Below are 26,751 nucleotides of genomic sequence, written 5' to 3'. Positions count from 1 at the left end.
AAGCTATAGAACGAGAGTAGAGAAATGGCGAGTTCGCGAGACGCGGACACCGACCTTGTCGCAGAAGGGGTTGTACTGCATCGCGTAGACGGGCGCGCGGTGCGCCTGGAAGACGTCGAGGTGGTTGTGCAGGTGGTGCGCCGAGCAGTGGTGCACGCAGCCCTCGTCGCTGGCCACGTCGTACGCGTCCGGGTTCCTGGGCTGGCGCACCAGCACCAGCGCCGCCGGGTGGCACGAGTACGGCGTCTCCTCGGGCCAGCACTTGCGCGCCTGCGACAGCCCCTTCAGCACGCCTGCAACACCGCTCCCTCTGCTACACTAACTCTTACATTGACAACGATACGTCTAATATTTCGATATGTGTACTGGTACATATATATCATATGATCTACGTATAGACAATATCGATAACTTTCTTACACATATCGCGCTTTCTCATTCTGCTTTTTATAAACTTTTATTGGCTATTGAATGTATGTAATGCTGATGTTTCACACATTCTCTCATATAAAGTTTGCAAATCCAGTATTTGCAGTATCATACTACACTGATGCTCATAAATTAAGGATAACTGCAGAATGTGGCGCCACACACAGCGTGGCACCACACAAAACTGGTGCTAATAGCATAGGCAGATAGGCAACACACACGAAACAGATCTGTAAGTCCACGGTATTGGTGATAAGTTGAGTAAACCGTCCAAAAACACATGTGCTACAAAACTGTTTCCTGCGCATGTACCCCAACGTCAATATGGGATATGATCACCATGCACACGTACACAGCCCGCACAACGGGTTGGCATACTCTGGATCAGGTGGTCGAGCAGCTGCTGGGATACAGCCTCCCATTCTTGCACCAGTGCCTGTCGGAGCCCCTGAATTGTCCTAGGGGTTTGAAGAAGTGCAGCGATTCGTCGACGCCGGCCGGTGTGACCAAGCGGTTAAAGGCGCTTCAGTCTGGAACCCCGCGACCGCTACGGTCGCAGGTTCGAATCCTGCCTCGGGCATGGATGTGTGTGATTTCCTTAGGTTAGTTAGGTTTAAGTAGTTCTAAGTTCTATGGGACTGATGACCTTAGAAGTTAAGTCCCATAGTGCTCAGAGCCATTTTTTTTTATTCGTCGACTGAGGGCATCCCAGACGTGGTCGATGGGGTTTAGGTCTGGAGAACAGGCAGGCCACTCCATTCGCCTGATATCTTCTGCGTCAGGGTACCCCTCCGCGATGGCAACTCGGTGGGGTCGTGCGTTATCATCCGTCAGGAGGAAGGTAGGACCCACTGCACCCCTGAAAAGGCTGACGTATTGGTGCAAAATGATATCCCGATAAACCTGACCTATTACAGTTTCTCTGTCAAAGACATGCAGGGGTGTACGTGCACCAATCATCATAATCCCACCCCACACCATCAAACCACGACCTCCATAGAGGCCCCTTTCAAGGACATTAAGGGGTTGGTATCTGGTTCCTGGTTCACGCCAGATGAAAACCCGGCGAAAAGCATGTTCAGACTATACCTGGATTCGTCCGTGAACATAACCTGGGACCACTGTTCCAATGACCATGTACTGTGTTCTTGACACCAGGTTTTACGGGGTCTCATGTGATCAGAGGTCAGTGGAATGAACCTTGCAGGTCTACGGGCGAATAAACCATGTCTGTTCAATTGTCTGTAGACTGTGTGTCTGGGGACAACTGTTCCAGTGACTTGCGGTAAGGTCCCGAGCAAGGCTACCTGCAGTTCTCCGTGGCCGTCTGCGGGCACTGATGGTGAGATATCGGTCTTCTTGTGGTGTGGTACACTGTGGACGTCCCGTACTTTAGCGCCTGGACACGTTTCCTGTCTGCTGGAATTGTTTCCGTAATCTTGAGATCACACTTTGTGGCACACGGAGGGCCAGTGCTACGACCTGCTGTGTTTGACCAGCCTCCAGTCGCCCTAGTATTCTACCTCTAATAACGTCATCAATATGTGTTCTTTGAGCCATTTTCAATACACATTCACCATTAGCGTGACTGAAAACGTCTGCACACTTATTCGCTGCACCGTACTGTGAAATGCACCAACACACCTCAGCGAATGTGCTCTGCTGCCAGTGCCATCGTGCGACGACCGTAAGTCAAATGCACCGCATGGTCATACCCCGAGGTGATTTAAACCCGCAAACCGCCCACCAGAGCGTTGTTTCACAATGTTTCAGCATTATCCTTAATTTATGAGCATGAGTGTAGCTGTTTCCGACCACACGTTGCTGTGGCTTGGTCTGGTTTAACGGAAACGAAAGCAAAGAGAAAGTGCATGTTTCAAACATGTATGAGAGTTTGATATACACCCTAATCTCCCTCTCCTCACTCTTTATCTGTCTCCTTGTCCCCCTTTCTATGTGTATTTGCTCACCCCCCCCCTCCTTTCTCTGTCCGTCTTATCCTCCCCCCTCTCTCAAAATCTCCTCCTACCCCTGTCTCTCCCCCTCCCTCTGTCCATCACGTCCTCCACACTTTCTGCGTCCCCCTCTCCCTCCATTTCCTGCTGCCCATTCTCTCTGTCAGCCTCCACCTTCCGCTCTCTGCGTCCATTTTCTCTGACCCCGCCATCCACTTCCTCTTCCCTCTGCTCTTTGACCTTGACCCTTGTTCATTGTTATTCCAAATACGTTCTCTGTAGCAGTATTGTAATCATAAGCCGATTACCCATAAATACAGCTTTCCTGATTGTTAACAACAAATGGTTCAAATGGCTCTGAGCACTATGGGACTTAACATCTGAGGTCATCAGTCCCCTAGAACTTAGAACTACTTAAACCTAACTTACCTAAGGACATTAGACATATCAATGCCCGAGGCAGGATTCGAACCTGCGACCGTAGCTGTCGCGCGGGTTTTAACAACATTTCAGTATTATTTACTCTATGTCCGTCCGTATGTTCGTTAGAGCATTGTATAAATATTTGAAGTAAATCGATCAAGAACATGTCCACATTTTTGGTAATAACATTTCCCATTTGTGTATTACATATATTTAAAGAATGGGTATTAGAAACATGCGCGTATTTGAATGCAATGTTGTGTCAGTATGGTATATATATAAATAACAATAGCATATATATATAGGGGATTTTGTGTCGCATTTACGCAAACTTAAATGCTCAATGACTGCTATTGTTACTTATTTTATGCATTATTTGCACACTTTTTGCAGGGTCACCATTCCATATTATTATTTGTATGTTTGATGAATAAATCGTATTTGGTGTAGCTGTCGTTATTCATCCTAAGGGAGTTATATTTTATGTCATTTATTTTAAAATTATTCAATCCTGTTTATGTTTAGTTCGTAGAGCTTAGACTGCAGGATCACTTGTAAAACCAATTACTTTTGGCGAATATAGATGCTGGGCTTAGTGTGAGGGTGAGTTACCTTACCCTACAACATATAAGGAGTGGCTCTTATAGAAATGGATCGTGTATTTGTCCATTCTTCCCAATCTGTGATGCAGTTCCTTCAGCGCCGAGGCGCAGAGGAAAAGGATTAGAGAGCGTGCTTGTGCTAAGTGTTCTGGCGCGAGGGGTTAGTTGATAGTTGATATACACGGTTTATTTATCAAAAAATTTTGAGAAATCACTTCAGTAAAAAAAAGAAATTTTTTAACGTGAAATCAAAGGTTCGATTCTCGGTATTACCAACCTGTTTTTATTTTTATTTTAATGATATATTTATTATGAAACGGAAATGTCAATTAACAAATTTTGAATCGTTACAATAAAACGTAGTGCAAAAATGAGTAACAGAAAACAGAAAATGATATATAAAATGGACAGCTGGGAATGTGGGTCTCACGGGAAGCGTGCAAGGGATAAGTCCCTGCAGTCGTGCTATTCATCTGTGTCCTCTATGGTTCAGATGAATAGAGCATCTGCCATGTAAGCAGGAGATTTCAGGTTCGAGGCCCGGTCGGGGTACACATTTTCAGCTGTCCCCATCGAGGTGTATCAGCAACACCTATCGGCAGCTGAGGGTTTCAATTAATTATCATTTATTCTAGAGAAGCTGCACTGTCATCAATGGTATCTGTTCTTTCGAGAACAGTTACTATCTTCATATATATATATATATATATATATATATATATATATATATATATATATATATATATATATGCTTCATACTTAAGCGGGAACAGAGGGGCATTTCAGTCAATTTTTTCTGAATACCTAGAATTTTGTGTTTGAAATGGTGTTCAAATCTTGTTTGTAGCGCCCATAGAAGTAATTCCTTTTACTTTTTAAATTAATACTTGCACAAGAATTTGTCTGCTAGCCGTCAATACGGCGCAGCTTCAGTTTTCAAACAAAATTTCTGCTTACAAGTTCTTTCAAATTCATCACGATTCGTAAATATGAAGTTGAAGAAGGATACTTCTTTGTGTTGGTTAGCCTGGTATCGCTTGGCTTCATGGAATTCTAAATTCTCTTGTTTCTTTATTTCTACATACTTGCTTTTATAAGCGTAGTCTGCGGTTATAACGTGCTTTATTACTTTGAGAAAGTGATTAATCATCTGCTATTTCACCAGTGCCTTCTAAACTAAATAGGTCTACTGCTATACCCAAACAAAGTTCTTCCCAAAAGAAAGTGAACGCTGTAACTACTATTTTGGAGAACCAGGTGTTATGCGAATAGTGTAAGAGTGAAGGCATGAAATTAGAAATAAACAATCATATAGGAATACCCGCAAAGGTACAGTTGACTTATAAGGGCTGTAAATATGGTGTTAGTCTTTTTTAAAAATGTTCAGATGTGTGTGAAATCTTATGGGACTTAACTTCTAAGGTCATCAGTCCCTAAGCTTACACACTACTTAATCTAAATTATCCTAATGACAAACACAGACACCCATGCCCGAGGGAGGACTCGAAACTCCGCCGGGACCAGCCCTACAGTCCATAACTGCAGCGCCCTAGACCGCTCGGCTAATCCCGCGCGGCTAGTCTTTTTCTTCATATCTTATTACGACTGGTGATAACAACGAATTGTACAGTTACAATATTAGATTGGTATGTGGTCTGCTTTCCATTGGGAAAGGAGAAACACCCGGGATATGCTATGTGCCTCCTCCCGGCCTCCTCCCCCCATCAAAATTTATCAATTGTAATTATGTATTAGGGTCTACTGCTGGAGGTGGTACTAATGAATCAGTAAGACCTGCAGTGGAGCAAGCAGGGTTAGAAAATGTAGACTGTGACAATGAGAGGGATTTTGAATGAAGCATTTGATGGCACCTGGCAAAAGCGAAGCCACGCTTTAAAGAAAGGTGTCGTCACAGCCACAAGTGTGGACGCAGGCAAAGTGATTGATGTCGCCATTATGTCCAAATTTTGTAGGTGCTCAGAGCGACAAAAACAACTTCGTTTAGACAATTTTACAGCAGGTTTCATTGGGACGAGTGGAGCCATGGAAGTGGCAGGAATGAAGAAATTTTTCAACGCTCTCAGCTGTGTTATGATGTACAGTGCATCAATTACTTAGGAGATGGGGACTGCAAAGACTATAATGAAGTTGTGGTACTTAAACCAACGAGGACAGGGTAGAAATTTAAAAGACTGAGTGTGAGTAGCATATGCATAATATAATGGGGACCCGTCTTCAAAAACTGAAGTCGTCGCTAGGGAAAATATGCTTCAGTGATGGGAAACTAATTTGCGGCAAGGATAAACTGACAGTGCCAGCTGTAAAGAGACTTCAACATTTTTATGGTTAGCCGTAGTACTCATTGTGTAGAACCAATGGAGAAATCAGTAACGGCAGAGTATTTTCTTATACTGTCCACCAATGATGAACCTCATCATGGGCTCTTCTCAGCTTATGTACAAAGCTGGCACAAATAAAACAAGGGTTTAGTAATAGGTGAAAAATATAATCATCAATAGAATCTGCCTGTCGCAGTTATGGGGGCAGTGAAGCCAGCATTCAAACACTTATCTACTTCGAAAGTATTTGCATGTCAGGACAGAGAATGCAAAAATTAACGAAATACATCCGAACAGGCCTTGAAGGCCTAGCGGTACCGACCGACCGCCGTGTCCTCCTCAGGCGATAAGTGTCGATGGATGCAGATGTGGAGGGACATGTGGTCAGCACACCGCTCTCCGAGCTGTAGTCAGTTTTGTTGACTGGAGCCGCTATTTCTCAGTCGAGCAGCTCCTTAATTGGCCTAAGAGCTGAGAGCACTCCGCTTGCCAACAGCACTTGGCAAAACCATCCAACTGCTAGCTAAGCCAGACAGCGCTGAACTACGGTGATCTGACGGCAACCGTTGCGGCAAGGCCTTTGGCACAGAGCACAAACAAGTCTCTGAACAGTGTCATTTCGACTCGTTTGCCCAACAATGTCTATGCAGGTGTTTTACAATTTACACTGTGCGGTCTATGATGCCATTGCTACTTTCAATCAAGGTCACATTAATAGAAATTCGGGTAGTGAGGAACTCAGAAATTCAGCTAAAGATGTGCAATAGGGATGCAAGACAAACTAAAAAAGGTACCAAGACGAAATTACAATTGGAAGATGAGGTGCACCATGACGATCCAAGCTACGCAGCAGGCATGTTTTGATGTCTCAACTTTGGACTCTGTTTTTTATCATCTTGTTTTTTCAATAGAAAAGATACATTTTCTCAGTTTGTATTCAAGACGGAAAGCTGACATTTTCAGGATATACTCAACTGCAGTTATTTTTAATATGAACTGAGATGTTTTAAAATTTTATCGGGAAGATTGGATTGAATTTTAAAAGAAAAATCAATGTTTATAGTGTGTCCTTTATCGAAGCAAAAGGAAAATGACTGCATGAACAGATATTTACAGTTTTAGAGAAAAAGTCAATGATCTATTCAAATAGCAATCCGCAAAAAAATTACTACGACTGAATTATTTAAACAACTCTGAGAATATGTAACATCTTTGACTGTTGTATTACTCTGTGGAAAAGTCGATGTGAGTGGTTGACGTAATGAACAAAGGACTTTTGCTGATCTGGGCATTGGCAAGTACGGACGTTTTAGGAATTTGAGGAGAAAGAGTCATTATCGGTCACCGTTAAGAACAGTTTTTCGTTTGAAGCATTCTAATTAAATATAAAAAGATTGTATTGGAAGAAGACTTTCAAGAAAACAGCTGTATGACTTGCTGAATGCATTTCAAATGATTTATAGATACAAATGAACTCTATTTTCTTTTCCATATATTAATTTACGTGCCAATCGTCGGAGACTTTGTGGCATTTTATTGCTGAAGTGACTCCTGCACGAAACCTGCTTACACGTAAAGTTATTGAAAGCCTACTATCACGAGGGTCTGCATTGTATCTACAGTAACAGGCTGGTCATTCTAGTAATATTTTACGGACCTGTCATAGCACTAACGACAAAATTCGCTCTTTCTCTTTGGAAGAATAAATTTTCTTACAGGCGACCGTGAACTTCGAAAACTGCGGCGGACAGAGCCACGAGATCAACGGAGACTGCCGTCGCATCTGCAACCATACTTTTCATTTTTTGTGAGCTTGAAGTGCAACTAGCAAAGATTTTGTTCTATAAACATTCAGAATAATAATTCAAGTTATATGTACAATCTGTTGAAGGACTTTGAAATAATCTTACCAGACATAATAATTAATGCCAGATAACTTTATTTCTGCAGGAGGACATCATAATCATAATTGCAAATAAATTAATTAGCTCTGTGATGTTTTTCTGTCACAGATAGTAATAAATTAAATAAATGAATAAATACATAAGTAATAATCGTAATAATCATCCGCTAGTTGACTTTATCGCTCTTTAAATGAGTTTACAAACATACACACATCAAAACAAGTTATGCACCACCTCGGTTCCGAGAGTTCCGGAAACTGTTCAGAAAATTGGAATAGAGATCAACATTTACGCCCTTTTTATTGCTCATGAAAATACACATTGCATTTTGTACCATCATACAGCGAGACCTTCAGAGGTGGGGGTCCAGATTGCTGTATACACGGTACCTTAATACCCAGTTTAATTACGTCCTCTTGCATTGATGCATGCCTGTATTCGTCATGGCATTCTATCCACAAGTTCATCAAGGCACTGTTGGTCCAGATTGTCCCACTCCTCAACGGCGATTCGGCGTAGATCCCTCAGAGTGGTTCGTGGGTCACGTCGTCCATAAACAGCCCTTCTCAACCTATCCCAGGCATGTTCGATAGGGATCATGTATGTAGAACATGCTGCCCACTCTACTCGAGCACTGTCATTATCCTGAAGGAAGTCATTCACAAGATGTGCACGATAGGGGCGCGAATTGTCGTCCATGAAGACGAATGCCTCGCCAACATGCTGCCGATATGGTTGCACTATCGGTCGGAGGATGGCATTCACGTATCGTACAGACGTTTCGCTGCCTTACATGACCACCAGCGGCGTACATCGACCCCACATAATGCCACGTCAAAACAGCAGGGAACCTCCACCTCGCTGCACTCGCTGGACAGTGTGTCTAAGGCGTTCAGCTTGACCGGGTTGCTTCCAAACACGTCTCCCACTGTTGTCTGGTTGAAGGCATATGTGACATTCATCGGTGAAGAGAACGTGATGCGGTCCATTCGGCATGTTGTTGAGCCCATCTGTACCACGCTGCATGGTGTCGTGGTTGCAAAGGTGGACCTAGCCATGGACGTCGGGAGTGAAGTTGCGCATGATGCAGCCTATTGCGCACAGTTTGAGTCGTAACACGACGTCCTGTGGCTGCACGAAAAGCATTATTCACCATTGGTGGCGTTGCTGTCAGGGTTCCTCCGAGCCGTAATCCGAAGGTAGCGGTCATCCACTGCAGTAGTAGCCCTTGGGCGGCCTGAGCGAGTCATGTCATCGACAGTTCCTGTCTCTCTGTATCTCCTCAATGTCCGAACAACATCGCTTTGGTTCACTCCGAGACGTCTGCACACCTCCCTTATTGAGAGTCCTTCCTGGTACAAAGCAACAACGCGGACGCGATCGAACCGCGGTATTGACCGTCTAGGCATGGTTGAACTACAGACAACACGAGCCGTGTACCTCCTTCCTGGTGGAATGACTGGACCTAATCGGCTGTCGGACCCCCTCCGTCTAATAGGCGCAGCTCATGCATGGTTGTTTACATCTTTGGGTGGGTTTAGTGACATCTCTGCACAATCAAAGGGACTGTGTCTGTGATAGGGATCATTGGTATATCTGAACACTTCTTAAATAAGGAGATAATTCAGAGGCTTCCTTTACTAGGATACAGGTTGGCTGGCAGCCTTTCGAGGAGCTCTTTGCGGTGTGGGGGAGTAGCCATGTATGTGAAAAACGGCATCCCATTTGAGTCAATTGATGTTTCAAAGTACTGCACTGAAAAGGTGTTTGAATGTTGTGCAGGTGTGGTTAAATTTAATGGAGCTAAACTTCTAACTGTTGTTATTTATAGATCCCCAGACTCCGATTTCAAAACATTTTTGCTAAAGCTAGAGGAGGTTCTTGGTTCACTTTATAGGAAATACAAAAAGTTAGTTATATGTGGTGACTTCAATATTAATTGTATAAGTGATTGTGCAAGGAAGAGGATGCTGGTAGACCTCCTTAATTCATATAATCTTATGCAAACCGTATTCTTCCCAACGAGAGTGCAAGGGAACAGTAGAACAACCATAGATAACATTTTTGTGCATTCCTCATTACTAGAAGGCCATTCTGTTAGCAAAAAGGTGAATGGCCTTTCAGATCATGATGCACAAATTTTAACTCAAAAAGATTTTTGTGCTGCAACACGTGTTAAATATAGTCATCAGCTGTTTAGGAAAGCTGATCCAGTTACTGTAGAGACCTTTGTAAACCTTATCAAGGAACAAGAGTGGCAAGATGTTTATAGCGCTGATACAGTAGACGATAAATATAATGCTTTTCTCAAAACTTTTCTCGTGCTCTTTGAAAGTTGCTTTCCGTTAGAACGCTCAAAACAGGGCACTAGCACAAACAGGCAGCCTGGGTGGCTGACTAGAGGGATAAGAATATCTTGTAGAACAAAGTGGCAATTATATCAAAACGTTAGAAACAGTCAAAATCTGAATGCAGCAGCCCATTACAGACAGTATTGTAAGGTGCTTAAAAATGTTATTAGGAAGGCAAAAAGTATGTGGTATGCAGATAGAATAGCTAAGTCTCAGGATAAAATTAAAACCGTATGGTCTGTCATAAAGGAAGTGGCTGGTCTGCAGAGACAGGTCGAGGATATAGAATCAGTGCGTAGTGGGAATGTCCGTGTTACTGATAAGTCGCATATATGTACAGTATTTAATAATCACTTTCTGAATATAGCAGGTGAACTAAATAGAAACCTAGTCCCAACAGATAATCATATAGCGCTCTTAGAAAAAAGTGTTCCGAGACTGTTGCCTGAAATACTCCTCCATGATACTGACAAGAGGGAGATTGAGTTAATAATTAAATCACTAAAGACCAAGAACTCTCATGGATATGACGGGGTATGTAGCAGAATACTGAAGTCTTGTTCTATATGTATGTTAGCCCAGTACTTAGCCATATCTGTAACTTTTCCTTTAGGAGTGGTCGGTTTCCTGACCGATTAAAGTACTCGGTAGTGAAGCCACTTTATAAAAAGGGAGACATTGATAATGTTGACAATTTTAGACCTATTTCTATGCCATCGGTGTTTGCTAAAGTTATCGAGAAGGTTGTATATACAAGGTTACTGGAGCATTTACATTCACATAATTTGCTGTCAAATGTTCAGTTTGGTTTTAGAAATGGTTTAACGACTGAAAATGCTATATTCTCTTTTCTCTGTGGGGTTTTGGACGGATTAAATAAAAGGTTGCGAACGCTAGGTGTTTTCTTTGATTTAACGAAGGCTTTTGACTGTGTTGACCACAAAATATTACTGCAGAAGTTGGACCATTATGGAGTAAGGGGAGTAGTTTATAATTGGTTCGCCTCTTACTTTAAGAACAGAAAGCAGAAGGTAATTCTCCGCAATATTGAGAGTGGTAGTGATGTTCAGTCCCAATGGGGCACTGTTAAGTGGGGCGTTCCCCAAGGGTCGGTGCTGGGGCCACTGCTGTTTCTTATTTATATAAATGATATGCCTTCTAGTATTACAGGTGATTCAAAAATATTTCTGTTTGCTGATGACACCAGCTTGGTAGTGAAGGATCTTGTGTGTAATTTTGAAACAGTATCAAATAATTTAGTTAAAGAAATAAGTATGTGGCTTGTGGAAAATAATTTGATGCTAAATCACAGAAGACTCAGTGTTTACAGTTTCTAACTCACAATTCAACAAGAACCGATATTTTTATCAGACAGAATGGGCATATTATAAGCGAGACGGAACAGTTCAAGTTCCTAGGCGTTCGGATAGATAGTAAGCTGTTGTGGAAAGCCCATGCCCAGGATCTTGTTCAGAAACTAAATGCTGCTTTATTTACCATTAGAACAGTATCTGAAATAAGTGACACTTCAACACGAAAAGTAGTCTACTTCGCATATTTTCATACGCTTATGTCGTATGGTATTATTTTTTGGGGTAATTCTTCTGATTCAAAAAGGGTATTTTTGGCTCTAAAACGGGCTGTTCGAGCTATATGTGGTGTAAGTTCGAGAACCTCTTGTCGACCCCAATTCAGTAGTCTGGGAATTCTGACATTGCCCTCACAGTATATATTTTCTTTAATGTCGTTTGTTGTTAGCAATATTAGCCTATTCCCAAGAGTTAGCAGCTTTCACTCAGTTAATACTAGGCAGAAATCAAATCTGCATGTGGAATGCACTTCCTTGACTCTTGTGCAGAAAGGAGTGCAGTATTCTGCTGCACCCATTTTCAATAAGCTACCACAAGAACTCAAAAATCTTAGCAGTAGCCCAAACTCTTTTAAGTCTAAACTGAAGAGTTTCCTCATGGCTCACTCCTTCTATTCTGTCGAGGAGGTCCTGGAAGAGCTAAAAAATTAAGCAAATTCCAGTGTTACATTGTTGATTTTCTTTATTTAAACTTACGACTTGTCACCTGAACATGTTTTTTTATATTTCATTTTATCTGTTTCTAATATTGTGTTACAATTTCATGTATTGACTCGTTCGATGACCATGGAGACTTCTCCTTAATTTGGTCCCACGGAACAATAAATAAATAAATAAAATACAACATCCACAGTCAACGTCTATCTTCAGGAGTCCTGGGAACCAGGGTGATGCAAATTTTTTTTTATATATGTATGTATACAGATATATCAAAGCTTAGAGCAGAAAATATATATCTTCCCTTACAAGAGACAATATTACCAGATGTACCGGTACGAAATGAGCGTTTTTTTGTGAAAATGAAACACTAATTTTGAATTGAAAAGTAAAAACATATTATTCAATGTACTGACCATTGCTTTCTATACATTTTGACCACCTTTCTGGCAATTTGTTGACACCATGCCAATAGAAATGTTCGTCTTTTGAAGCAAACCAATTAGACACCCAATTTTCGACTTCTTCGTAGGAATCGAAGTGCTCCTCAGCCAATGCGTGTCCCATTGATTCCCATTGATGAAAAGAAATGGTAGTCGGAAGGGGCCAAGTCTGGTGAATACGGCGGGTGGGGTAGCAGCTCCCAGCCAAGTGTTTTGATTGTATCCTGAACCAGTTTTGCTTTGTGTGCAGGTGCATTGTCGTGTAAAAAAATTACTTTGCCATGTCTTCTAGCCCATTCTGGTCTTTTTTCGATCAATGCATTGTTCAAATTGATCATTTGTTGTCTGTAGCGATTAGTATTCACAGTTTCTCCGGGTTTTAGAAGCTCATGATACACCACACCGTTTTGATCCCAACAAACACAGAGCATTGTCTTCTTGCCGAATCGATCTGGTTTTGCAGTCGATGTTGATGGTTGTCCCGGATTAACCCATGATTTTTCCCGTTTAGGATTCTTAAAATAAATCGATTTTTCATTGTCAGTAACAATTCAATGCAAAATTGATTTTCTTTCATGTCTTTGAAGAAAAATTTGACAAATGGTTTTTCGGTTTTCCATCTGTCTTTCATTCAATTATGTGGCACCCATTTTCCACACTTTTGGTACTTTCCCATAGCTTTCAAACGGTCGCAAATTGTTTGTTGAGCAACATTTAGCATTGCTGCCATTTTCTTCTGATTCAAAGTATCATCTTCATCCAATATTGCTCGCAATTCGGTATCTTCGAGCTTTTTTGGTGGTCTTCCACATTCTTCATTTCTTACATCAAAATCATTATTTCTGAACCGTTGAAACCATCTTTTGCATGTTGCTTCTGATAGAGCATGATCACCATATGCCTCGACAAGCATTCGATGCGACTCTGCAGCACTTTTTTTCAAATGAAAACAAAAAATTAATGCTTTCCGTAAATCATATCTTTCTGGTACAAACTTCGACATAGTTAACACGATGAAAACATATGATGTTGCTTTTTCCATGACTTGATGTATACTAAATATCTTTGATAGATGTCATACCAACCAAACAAAAAAAATTAAGGCTCGTTCACAACAAATGTTCCCTATCGACACATTTGTATCTTAACGCTCATTTAATACCGGTACACCTATAGCTTCAGCACTTAGACAGTGAATGTATCTATGAGCCACAAAAATTTCAAAACTTTTGCTTGGATAGTTTTGAGATAACGTACCTTATACAAAACCTAATTTTACATTATCCAGTTAGAGATTTGCGTTTCCCCTCAACATTGCTCTAAATATTAAAAGCTGATGTTTTCGAGTTTTGATTTATAAGCGTTTTAGGGAGTTAATTCCCGGGTACTGACCTTAAAATCTTAATAAGTATGAAGAAAATCGGGCCAGTCCGAGTCCCTTGTAAGATAAAAACTAACAGAACACTCTTGTAAGAGATAGAGGGACGCAGGAGAAGTGAAATACTGAAGGGACAGTTACCTTCGACGCGGGCGAGCCGCATCATGGGGAGACAGGTGAAGTCGCGGATGCCGGTGTACTTGTGGACGCGGCCGTCCTGCGTGGTGGCGACCAGGTACTCGCCGAACCAGGCGAGCTGCCAGACGGGGCTGAAGGAGCCGGCGGCGAGGCGGTCTGCGCTGGCGAGCGGCCGGCCGTGGCGCGCCGTCGTGTCGAGCAGCAGCACGCCGCCGTCGTAGCGGCCCACCGCCAGCAGGTTGGGCCGCCGCTCCGAGAAGGCGAGCGCCGTCACCGCGGGGCCCATCTCGTACAGCCGCTCCGGCCGCGTCGGGTTCTTCACGCTCCACACGGCCACCGCGCCCGCCGTCTCGTCCGAGTACTGGAACTTGCCGTAGCCCACGGCCAGCAGGTTGCTGTCGGCCGCGTTCCAGCACATGGCCGTCACGCTCTTCCCCTTCACTTCCGGGCACGTGAACGTCCACAGCAAGTGCAGCCCGTACTTGAACTCCACCTCCATCCGCAGCGGGTCGGCCTGCATCAGCTCCTTGAACACCTTCTGTTCGAAGTCGTAGAAGTTGCTGTCGAGGATCCTCTCCACCTGCGAGCAGGCGTCCTGGAACGCGTCCGTCTTGACGATCGAAGCGAGCTGGTCCTCCGGCTCGAGCCTCTGGCTCTCCGACATGGGGAGGGACGCGTTGGACTGCGGCAGCGAGACGTCACTCGTCTTGTCCCGCAGGATGGTCGTGAGCCCGCCGCTGCGGGCTGCCGGGCGCTTCAGCATCGTGGCGTACGTGTCGTAGATGTCCCAGACGCTGGCGAAGTCGCAGCTGTTGTTCCTAAAGAGGCGGGCCGTCAGAGCGACAGCGGTCTTCCTCATCATGCTCACCGTCTGCATCTCCATGGTGCTCCTCTTCCTCATCCTGCCCTTGCCCTGTGTCAGGTACTCGTACAGCTCGTTGTCCCGGCGAACGGCCTCTCCGAGCGGCGACTCGGCCACGCAGCTGACGCTGGGCCGCGAGAGGAGGAAAAAGGTGTCCGTCTCGGTCAAAACTGCCGTCTTAGCTGACTCTGCAGCGGCGGCCTGCTCGATGGCGCCCCTAGCTTCGGGCTCTGCCGGTAGATAGAACTGCGACGGCACGTCGTCGGCCTTGCCACTGCTTTCGGCTATGAAGTCGCTGCACGCAATCGAAGCGTCTTCGACGGTGTGAGTGAACAGCGACTGGTAGATGGATACCGTCGAGCTGAAGACGCTGGTGGCGCTTATGCCGCTCATGGCACTCAGAAAGTCCGAGCCTGAAAGTTGAAAATGAAAGCGGAAGTAATATTAGGTTCTAACGTATCGTCGACCATGGTGACATTACAAATAGAGCACATACTGTGACAGGGCAAGCATGGAGATGCAAGCAAGCGGTTTAGCCTGATGAAGCTCCAGTACTTCTCAGGTATTCTGTTCGAAACGCACTAACTGATACCTACAGTCAGAGATGGATAAGTTCACCTCTTCTTAGTATCGCAAAGAAAATAGTTTTACTGGTTCCGTTTAATGTTGCTTTCCTTTCTTCGTGCAATTTCACTTTTGCCATTAATTTGCCTTTTTTCATTAGTTTTCGACGTTCACTCTCAGCCATAATCTACAGACCTTAGTAAAACCTTTTCACTATATGATTATCTTTTTTAATTGTTCTTCTGCAATATAGTATCTTGATGAAACTGTAATTTCCGGGTTCACTTTTATACTTCAGATTACTTTTACAGTTCGAAAAGAATCATTCTGTTTTTCTAACAAGGGAACCTCCCCATCGCACCCCCCTCAGATTTAGTTATAATTTGGCACAGTGGATAGGCCTTGAAAAACTAAACACAGATCAATCGAGAAAACAGGAAGAAGTTGTGTGGAACTATGAAAAAATAAGCAAAATATACAAACTGAGTAGTTCATGGGCAACATAGGCAACATCAAGGATGACGTGAGCACAGGAAGGCCGTGGTCCCGTGCTTAGCGTGAACAGCTGCGGAGCGAGAGGTCCTTGGTTCAAGTCTTCCCTCGAGCGACAAGTTTACTTAATTTATTTTTGCAAACTTATGATCTGTCCGTTCGTTCATTGACATCTCTGTTCACTTTAATAAGTTTAGTGTCTGTGTTTTTGCCGGCCGGTGTGGCCGTGCGGTTCTAAGCGCGTCAGTTGGGAACCGCGTGACCGCTACGGTCGCAGATTCGAATCCTGCCTCGGGCATGGATGTGTGTGATGTCCTTCGGTTAGTTAGGTTTAAGTAGTTCTAAGTTCTAGGGGACTGATGACCTCAGTAGTTAAGTCCCATAGTGCTCAGAGCCATTTTGTCTGTGTTTTGCGACCGCACCGCAAAACCGTGCGATTAGTAGACGAAAGGACGTGCCTCTCGAATGGGAACCGAAGACATTTGATCCGGGAAAACACGTCTGATATATTCTATACGACACTGGTGACGGCATGTGCGTCACATGACAGGAATATGTTGTCGACCCACCTAACTTGCACACTTGGCGAATGGGTAAAAATATTCTTCTACCTTGCCCGATTTAGGTTTTCTTGTGGATGTGATAATCACGCCCAAAAAAGTGATGAAAACATAAGTGTGTGTCAAATAAACTGCAACAAATGAATGCAACAGTTTCACAGTCGCACAGTTTTCTCTGTGCTCTGTCAAAACATATGTTTTTAACGTTTTCAAATTTTTCCGTGTGTAGACCGTCAAATCCTGCATATGTCCAAGCAAATCTGAACATGTCCTGGAATTCTGGAGAGCGAAGTTGATTATGTGTGAGTGACTGAACTCTGATAATTGTCTGAAAGTAAAAATTTAAACTTGTCACTCAAGGGAAGACTTGAACCAAGGCCCTCTCGTTCCGCAGCTGCTTACGGTAACCACGGGACCACGGCGCTCTTGAACTCACACCGTCTTTGATGTGGCCTATGTTGCCCATGGACTACTCAGTTTGTATATTTTGCTTATCTTTTCATAGTTCCACAGAACTTCTTCCTGTTTTCTCGATTGATCTGTGTTCAGTTTTTCAACGCCTATCCACTGTGCCAACTCATAACCAAATCTGAGGGTGGTGTGATGGGGAGGTTCCCTTGTAAGTCAAACTTTTGCAATCATAATTGTATTTTGTTTTTCTTTTTGTTTCACTGCACGGAGCAATTCATTTGAGGAAACAGTATGCACCAAGCCTATAAAAAAATGTTTAAACTCACTTTTAATAGATTCTTAATTAGTGACGCAACGCGTTTCGATCCATCATCTAGTTAGTTCTCTCTCTCTCTCTCTCTCTCTCACTCTCTCCCCCTATATATATATATATATATATATAGGGTGAGCCACCTAACGTTACCGCTGGATATATTTCGTAAACCACATCAAATACTGACGAACCGATTCCACAGACCGAACGTGAGAAGAGGGGCTAGTGTAATTTAGTTTTGTTAGCACATCTGAACATATAAGCAAATACGTAATCAGTGCCGTTTGTTGCATTGAAAAATTTTAATTACATCCGGAGATATCGTAACCTAAAGTTGACGCTTGAAGCCTCCGACGTTCAGTTGCGTGTTGTAACAGACACTGGTCACGGTCGGCGAGCAGCATCTGCAGGGACATGTTTACGATGACGACCGTGTTTACGAGTGTGGCTGTAGTGCACTGTTGTGGTTTGGTCTAGCTGTCGCAGTGTCCGCATGTAGCGCTTGCTGCTATTGTTATTCTGCATTCGTCTCCGCACGTAGACCAACTGTAGTACACCGTGTTACCAGACGTCTGTGATAGTGTAGTGTTGTAGGAACTGTGACCATGGTGTATTCGAACTCTGAAAAGGCGGAGATGATACTCATCTATGGCGAGTGTCGACGAAATGCAGCTGAAGCCTGCAGGGTGTATGCAGAACGATACCCAGACAGAGAGTATCCAACGTGCCGCACATTGCAAAACATCTACCGCCAACTGTATGCAACAGGTACGGTCGTAGCACGCAAACGGGTCCGTAACAGGCCCGTCAGAGGAGAAGCGGGTGCAGTTGGTGTGTTAGCTGCTGCTGCCATGAACCCACACATGAGTACACGGGACATTGCGAGAGCCGGTGGACTGAGTCAAAGTAGTGTCATGCGCATACTGCATCGTCACCGCTTTCACCCGCTTCATGTGTCGCTACATCAGCAATTACATGGTGATGACTTTAATCATCATGTATGGTGCGGAATCATTGGCGACCATCTCATTGGTCCTCACTTCATTGCAGGGGCCCAAACAGCTGCAACATACATCGCGTTTCTACAGAATGATCTGCCAACGTTGCTCGAAAATGTCCCACTGGAAACGCGTCGACATATGTGGTATCAGCATGATGGTGCACCTGCAAATTCCGCAATTAACACTAGGCTGACCCTTGACAGGATGCTCGACAGGCGTTTCATAGGACGTGGAGGACGTATAAATTGGCCAGCCCGTTCTCCTGATCTTACACCTCTGGACTTCTTTCTGTGGGGTACGTTAAAGGAGAATGTGTACCGTGGTGTGCCTACAACCCCAGAGGATATGAAACAACGTATTGTGGCAGCCTGCGGCGACATTACACCAGATGTACTGCGGCGTGTACGACATTCATTACGCCAGAGATTGCAGCAAATGATGGCCACCGCATTGAACATCTATTGGCCTGACATGTCAGGACACACTCTATTCCACTCCGTATTTGAAAACGGAAACCACGTGTGTACGCGTACCTCACCCCTCATGGTAATGTACATGTGCGTCAGCGAAAAAGACCAATAAAAAGGTGTTAGCATGTGGACGTAATGTGCTGTTCCAGTCTCTTCTGTACCTAACGTCCATCACCGTTCCCTTTGGATCCCTACGTAATTCGGTGCTCTCCGATACACACGATCGAACAGCGGAGGAGTGGTACTCAAGCATCAACTTTAGGTTACAATATCTCCGGATGTAATTAACATTTTACAATGCAACAAACGGCACTGATTACGTATTTGTTTATATGTTCAGATGTGCTAACAAAACTAACGAGGTTCCATTTAAAAAAACGTAGGTTTGTGTTAAAAAACATACTTCCGTGCATTTTTGTATGGTTTGTATTAACCAATTACACTAGCCCCTCTCCTCACGTTCGGTCTGTGGAATCGATTCGTCAGTATTTGATGTGGTTTACGAAATATATCCAGCGGTAATGTTAGGTGACTCACCATATATATATATATATATATATATATATATATATATATAGGGTGTTACAAAAAGGTACGGCCAGACTTTCAGGAAACATTCCTCACACACAAAGAAAGAAAATATGTTATGTGGACATGTGTCCGGAAACGCTTACTTTCCATGTTAGAGCTCATTTTATTACTTCTCTTCAAATCACATTAATCATGGAATGGAAACACACAGCAACAGAACGTACCAGCGTGACTTCAAACACTTTGTTACAGGAAATGTTCAAAATGTCCTCCGTTAGCGAGGATACATGCATCCACCCTCCGTCGCATGGAATCCCTGATGCGCTGATGCAGCCCTAGAGATTGGCGTATTGTATCACAGCCGTCCACAATACGAGCACGAAGAGTCTCTACATTTGGTACCGGGGTTGCGTAGACAAGAGCTTTCAAATGCCCCCATAAATGAAAGTCAAGAGGGTTGAGGTCAGGAGAGCGTGGAGGCCATGGAACTGGTCCGCCTCTACCAATCCATCGGTCACCGAATCTGTTGTTGAGAAGTGTACGAACACTTCGATTGAAATGTGCAGGAGCTCCATCGTGCATGAACCACGTGTTATGTCGAACTTGTAAAGGCACATGTTCTAGCAGCACACGTAGAGTATCCCGTATGAAATCATGATAACGTGCTCCATTGAGCGTAGTTGGAAGAAACTAAAATGGGTTCTAACATGGAAATTAAGCGTTTCCGGACACATGTCCACATAACATCTTTTCTTTATTTGTGTGTGAGGAATGTTTCCTGAAAGTTTGGCCGTACCTTTTTGTAACACCCTATATATATATATATATATATATATATATATATATTCTTTCCCAAAGGAACGATATCGGCATTTTGCTGTAAGTGATTTAAAGAATCCGCGTAGACCCTTTGATATGGACAGCCGTAGGAGGATTTTAAGCCCCCCTTATCCCAGATTCAAGCGCTGCGTCTTAATGTGCGTGCTGGCTCGCTGGGCGATACATCTTTGTAGCTCCTCTGAGAAACAATTCGCGTTGGCAGCAATAGGAGCTCGCAAGAGGAGCTACCTGGGGCAGGGGCCACGTGTAGACAGCGGGTACAGTCTTTATGTTCTGCGAAGCTCGATACGCCACACTAGAATTACAATTTAAAGGGGGATTACTATTTACTGCGCCATTTAAGCCCGCGTGTAATGTTCATTAGGAGGATTACTGCGGTACGTACACTGGTAACTCAACCAGCATTAACAATGCTGTGAAAAGGTATATCTTCCGCCCTGCACCATCGCCACAACGCCGGTCGCGCTATGTTTCTGTCAACAAACACTGCTTGCTGTATGCTCAGCGATATACATACTGACTATAAGCAGCGGAAGTGACGCCTGGCAAGTAAATAACAAGGGAACCTCCCCATCGCACCCCCCTCAGATTTTGTTATAAGTTGGCACAGTGGATAGGCCTTGAAAAACTGAACACAGATCAATCGAGAAAACAGGAAGTAGTTGTGTGGAACTATGAAAAAAATAAGCAAAATATACAAACTGAGTACTCCATGTGCAAGATATGCAACATCAAGGATAGTATGAACTCAGGAGCGCCGCGGTCCCTTGGTTAGCGTGAGGAGCTGTGGAACGGGAGGTCCTTGGTTCAAGTCTTCCCTAGAGTGAAAAGTTTACTTTCTTTTTTTTTCGCAAAGTTATAATCTGTCCGTTAGTTCATTGACGTCTCTGTTCACTGTAATAAGTTTAGTGTCTGTGTTTTGCGACCGCACTGCAAAACCGTGCGATTAGTAGACGAAAGGACGTGCCTCTCCAATGGGAACCGAAAACATTTGATCGCAAGGTCATAGGTCCGATTCCTCCACAGGAAAACACGTCTGATATATTCTATACGACACTGGTGACGGCATGTGCGTCACATGACAGAAATATGTTGTCGACCCACCTAACTTGTACACTTGGCGAATGGGTAAAAATATTCTTCTACCTTGCCCGATTTAGGTTTTCTTGTGGATGTGATAATCACTCCCAAAAAAGTGATGAAAACATACGCCGGCCGGGGTGGCCGAGCGGTTCTAGGCGCTACAGTCTGGAACCGCGCTACTGCTAAGGTCGCAGGTTCGAATCCTGCCTCGGGCATGGATGTGTGTGATGTCCTTAGGTTAGTTAGGTTTAAGTAGTTCTAAGTTCTAGGGGACTGATGACCTCAGAAGTTAAGTCCCATAGTGCTCAGAGCCATTTGAACCATTTTTGAAAACATACGAGTTTGTCACATAAATTGCAACAGATGAATGCAACAGTTTCACAGTCGCACAGTTTTCTCTGTGCTCTGTCAAAACATACGTTTTTAACGTTTTCAAATTTTTCCGTGTGTAGACCGTCAGATCCTGCATATGTCCAAGCAAATCTGAACATGTCCTGGAATTTTGGAGAGCGAAGTTGATTATGTGTGAGTGCCTGAACTGTGATAATTGTCTGAAAATAAAAAAATTAATCTTTTCGCTCGATGGAGGACTTGAACCAAGGACCTCTCGTTCCGCAGCTGCTCACGCTAACTACGGGACCACGGCACTCCTGAGCTCAGATGCTCCTTGATGTTGCATATCTTGCTCATGGACTACGCACTTCGTATATTTTGCTTATTTTTTTCATAGTTCCACACAACTTCTTCCTGTTTTCTCGATTGATCTGTGTTCAGGAGTTTTTCAAGGCCTATCCACTGTGCCAACTTATAACTAAATCTAAGGGGGGTGCGATGGGGAGGTTCCCTTGTAAGAGTCACTCTATATTCAGTTTCATTACAACTGTATTACTTATTGTGTTCAGTTCATAATACTATTAATATCATGGCCATGTGGCTTAATACTGACGTACGTGCTAGAGAGACGTGGTGTAATCATCCCTCGAATTTTCCGGAATCTTATGATAAATACTCAGCAGGTTGTACTCCACAATCCAGAATTACCATGGTTACCAAACGGCTGAAAAGAAAGGTCATTCAAACCGGGTCAGCACGATCTTATTTACGCAGCTCAGACAATACTAATTCAGAGACGCTTCATCAACAGGTCATGGAACGCAGTACAGCCGATCTTCTCAGTCCAAGGAAGTCTGAAAGAGTGTGACAGTCCATGATGCGTTTGTTGACGCAAACGGAGGACACTGAACATTGATTATGAGTTTTTGCATTGATAGCCTTACAAAATGTTGATAGTGCACAGCAGTAACCAGCCACAGTTTGGCGTTGGTTTACTTTACTGTGCAAGCACCCTTACCAGATGCTACCTTTTTCATTATTTTCAGACGGCTTGCAAGCTTTTATCGAAATGCTTGGTATGCTGGTTTCCAGGTGAGCTACCATAAAAATAACTGCTAAGAACATTTCTTTTCGTCGTCTTTCAACAAATACTAACACTCGTCTTCTCTTCGTGTTTTCGCACGCACTTATATTGCTCTTCATTACTATTCACGTTCGATGGACAACGACACAGTTTCTAAGACGCGCCACGTGTTTTGAATCCGTTATATTGCACTAAAATAAATACGGGGTGATACAGTATATCAGATGCAAACAAATACACTGAGGTGACAAAAGTCGTGGGATCTACATCTACAACCACGTAATTACGCTGCTATTCACAATAAGGTGCCTGGCAGAGGGTTCAATGAACCACCTTCAAGCTGTCTCTCTACCGTTCCACTCTCGAAAGGCACGCGGGAAAAACGAGCACTTAAATTTTTCTGTGCGAGCCCTGATTTCTCTTATTTTGTCGTCATGATCATTTCTCCCTCTGTAGGTGGGTGGCAACAGAATGTTTTCGTAATCGGAGGAGAAAACTGGTGATTGAAACTTCATGAGAAGATCCTGTCGCAACGAAAAATGTCTGTGGCACTATCTCCCCTATTTCGCGATAATACAAAACGAGCTGCCGTTCTTTGTACTTTTTCGATGTCATCCGTCAGTCCCACCTGATGCGGATCCCACATCGCACAGCAATACTCCAGAATAGGACGGACAAGCGTGGTGTAAGCAGTGTCTTTAGTAGACCTGTTGCACCTTCTAAGTGTTCTGCCAATGAATCGCAGTCTTTGGTTTGCTCTACCCACAATATTATCTATCTGGTCGTTCCAATTTAGATTATTTGTAACTGTAATCCCTAAGTATTTAGTTGAATTTACAGCCTTCATATTTGTGTTACTTATCATGTAATCGAAATTTAGCTGATTTCTTTTAGTACTTACGTTAATAACTTCACACTTTTCTTTATTCAAGGTCAATTGCCACTTTTCGCACCATACAGATATCTTATCTAAATCATTTTGCAAGCCGTTTTGATCATCTGATGACTTTATAAGACGGTAAATGACAGCATCAACTGCAAACAATCTAAGACGGCTACTCAGATTGTCTCCTATGTCGTTAATATAGATCAGGACCAATACAGGGCCTATAACACTTCCTTGAGGAACGCCGGATATTACTTCTGTTTTACTCGATGACTTTCCGTCTATTACTACGAACTGTGACCTTTCTGACAGGATCCTGCCGGACGTTCTTTTGCCCGGCGTAGTGCAACAACTCGACGTGGCATGGACTCAACAAGTCATTAGCAGTTTGCTGCAGGAATGTTGAGCTATGCATCCTGTATAGGCGTCCATAATTGCGAAAGTGTTACGGTACAGCATTTTGCGAACTAACTGACCTCTAGATCATGTCCCATAATTGTTCGAAGGAATTCATGTCGGGAGATATGAGTGCCTAAATCATTCGCTCAAAATGTCCAGAATGTTCTTCCAACCAATCGCGAACGGTTGTGGAGCGGTGACATGGTGTATTGTCATCCATAAAATTTCCATCTTTGTTTTGAAGTGGCTGCAAATGGTCTCCAACTAGCAGAACATAACCATTTGCAGTCAATGATCGGTTCATTTGGGCCAGAGGATGCATTTTATTCCATGTAAACAAAGCTCACATCATTATGGAGCCACCATCAGCTTGCACTGTACCTTGTTGACAACCTGGGTTCACAAATTTGTAGCGGGATTTTTTTGTGCACTTTTCGCTTACATCAGGAAATGTTTGCTTGCACATTTTTGAGGTATTCCCTCATTTGTCACTGCTGCTTTTTCGTGACATCTGCGCCACACTCGAACCGTACCATCAGCTCTTACCATCTGAAATAGGGACTCATCTGTCCAGGCCAACATGGTCACGAGCCAAGGAGAGGCGCTGCAGGCGATTTAGTAATGTTAGCAAACGCACTCGCGTCGGTCGTCTGCTGCCATAGCCCGTTAACGCAAAAATTTCGACGCACTGTCTTAACGGATACGTTCCTCGCATCCTCGCATTGATTTCTGGGTTATTTCAAGCAGTGTTGCTCGTCTGTTAGCACGGAAAACTCTACACAAACGTGGCTGCTCTCGGTCGTTAAGTGAAGGCCGCCGGCCACTACATTGTCCGTGGTGAGAGGTAATGCCTGAAATTTGTTATTCTCGGTACACTCTTGACACTCTGGATCTCGGAATATTGAATTGTCTAACGATATCCGAAATGTATTGTCCCATGCGTGTAGCTCCAACTAATATTCCGCGTTCAAAATCTATTAATACCCGTCGTGCGGCCATAACCCGTCAGAAACCTTTTCACGTGAAACACTAGAGTGCAAATGATAGCTCCGCAATGAACTGTTCTTTTATACCGTCGTCGTAACTGCATATGTATAAGGGGCGTTCAAAAAGAAACGAGCCGGAGGCGTAACTACAGAAACCAGTACCTGTATGTTAGAAGTATTGACCCTGACTGCTGAGACACTTGTTCCATTGTGACACAAGGCGGTGAATGGCTGCGATGATAACCAGTTCCGCACGTACAGCTGGACGTCGTCGTCCGAGGTGAATATTTTGCCCCTCAGAGCCTTTTTAAGGGGGCCAAAAATGGCATAATCACAGGGAGAGATGTCCGGACAGTATGGAGGGTGGCCGAGAATCTCCCATTTGAATTTCTGCAGGAGTGCCGCGACTGTGTTGGCCGTATGAGCCTTTGCATTGTCGTGGTGCAGAATGACCCCACGGGTGAGATTGCCTGGTCGTTCTGATTTGATCGCTTGGCGAAGGGTGGTCAAGGTTTGCGAGTGACGCTGGGCGTTCACTGTTGTCCCTTGCCGCAGGAAGTGAAGGGGGCCATCTTGGTCAAAGAAGAACATCAGCACAGGAGCAAACGATTCACCTCGGACAACGGAGTCCAGCTGTACGTGCGGAACTGGGTAACATTGCAGCCCCGTTAATTTTATGAGACAGCCATTCACCACCTTGTCACAATGGGACACGTGTCTCAACAGCCAGGGTCAATAATTCTAACATGCAGATACTGGGTTCTGTAATTATACCTCCGGCACGTTTCTTTTTGAACGCCCTTTACCCGTATCGTGTCTGCTGACTTTTGACACTTCTGTGTGTAGAATCATCTGCACTTGTTTTCACCTGATATAAGCGAATCAAAGCGCGCAATGCTTCTGGGCAACTTGTGTTGTTAACCAACGAACGCGGACGATAATGAAGACCATCATTTCGAGTCTGAATATTAATACATGAACTCTAAACTAGTAACGGTGTTTTCCCAGCAACGTAAACAAACACGCTGCTAGTTGCTGCTGTACAGTTTCAACATTATGTGTCACAAAACAGTCACGGTCCTCCAATAATGTCATTATTTGACAAAATAGGTTTATCTGAAGAAGAGAAATTTGTTAACATCGAGTATAGATTTAAGTGTCAGGAAGTCATTTCTGAAAGTATTTGTATGGAGTGTAGCTATGTATGGAAGTGAAACATGGACGATAAATAGTTTGGACAAGAAGAGAATAGAAGCTTTCGAAATGTGGTGCTACAGAAGAATGCTGAAGATTAGATGGGTAGATCACATAACTAATGAGGAAGTATTGAATAGGATTGGGGAGAAGAGAAGTTTGTGGCACAACTTGTCCAGAAGAAGGGATCGGTTGGTAGGAAATGTTCTGAGGCATCAAGGGATCACCAATTTAGTATTGGAGGGCAGCGTGGAGGGTAAAAATTGTAGAGGGAGACCAAGAGATGAATACACTAAGCAGATTCAGAAGGATGTAGGTTGCAGTAGGTACTGGGAGATGAAGAAGCTTGCACAGGATAGAGTAGCATGGAGAGCTGCATCAAACCAGTCTCAGGACTGAAGACCACAACAACAACAACAGGTTTATCAAATGTTCTTTCGTTAAGGAAATTTATAGAATTTCAAACGACCCATTAGAGGCAGTATAGTGACAGTTATAGGTGTATGTTTTCCAGTCTATTTATTTTTAAATCCTTTTGATGTAGTTGGGTAGCTTCAATGACCTTTTAGCACAGAAAAGTTTCACCCCTCCTTGAGGGCTTAAGTGAGGCAGGACTCTCGTTAAGACTATTTTGTAAATTTAGCAAAACAAGAAATTGACTCCTGTTCGCCAATATACATTTTCTTTGCAATCAGTGGTTAATATGTTGCGCATTTGTTTCGTGCAGCATGTCGCGAAGAGCTCGTGCGTTCCA

At 43.7% G+C, this 26,751-nt stretch overlaps 1 protein-coding gene across 1 annotated transcript in view; it reads right to left on the bottom strand.

Annotated features, from left to right (window-relative positions):
* The window catches only part of LOC124711913 (dynein axonemal intermediate chain 4-like), a 59,290-nt gene that overhangs the window by 18,950 nt on the left and 13,589 nt on the right, over positions 1-26,751 (bottom strand). The window contains exons 2-3 of the mRNA XM_047242203.1: positions 13,992-15,263; positions 55-293 (exon numbers count right to left, since the gene is read on the bottom strand). Coding sequence (XP_047098159.1) covers positions 55-293; positions 13,992-15,263 — 1,511 coding nt within the window. The remainder of the gene's footprint in view (positions 1-54; positions 294-13,991; positions 15,264-26,751) is intronic.

The sequence above is a fragment of the Schistocerca piceifrons genome, chromosome 1 (genome assembly GCF_021461385.2).
Source record: "Schistocerca piceifrons isolate TAMUIC-IGC-003096 chromosome 1, iqSchPice1.1, whole genome shotgun sequence".
NCBI lineage: Eukaryota > Metazoa > Arthropoda > Insecta > Orthoptera > Acrididae > Schistocerca > Schistocerca piceifrons.
The sequence above is the reverse complement of the archived record's forward strand: the minus strand, read 5'-3'. Positions and strand labels throughout refer to the sequence as shown.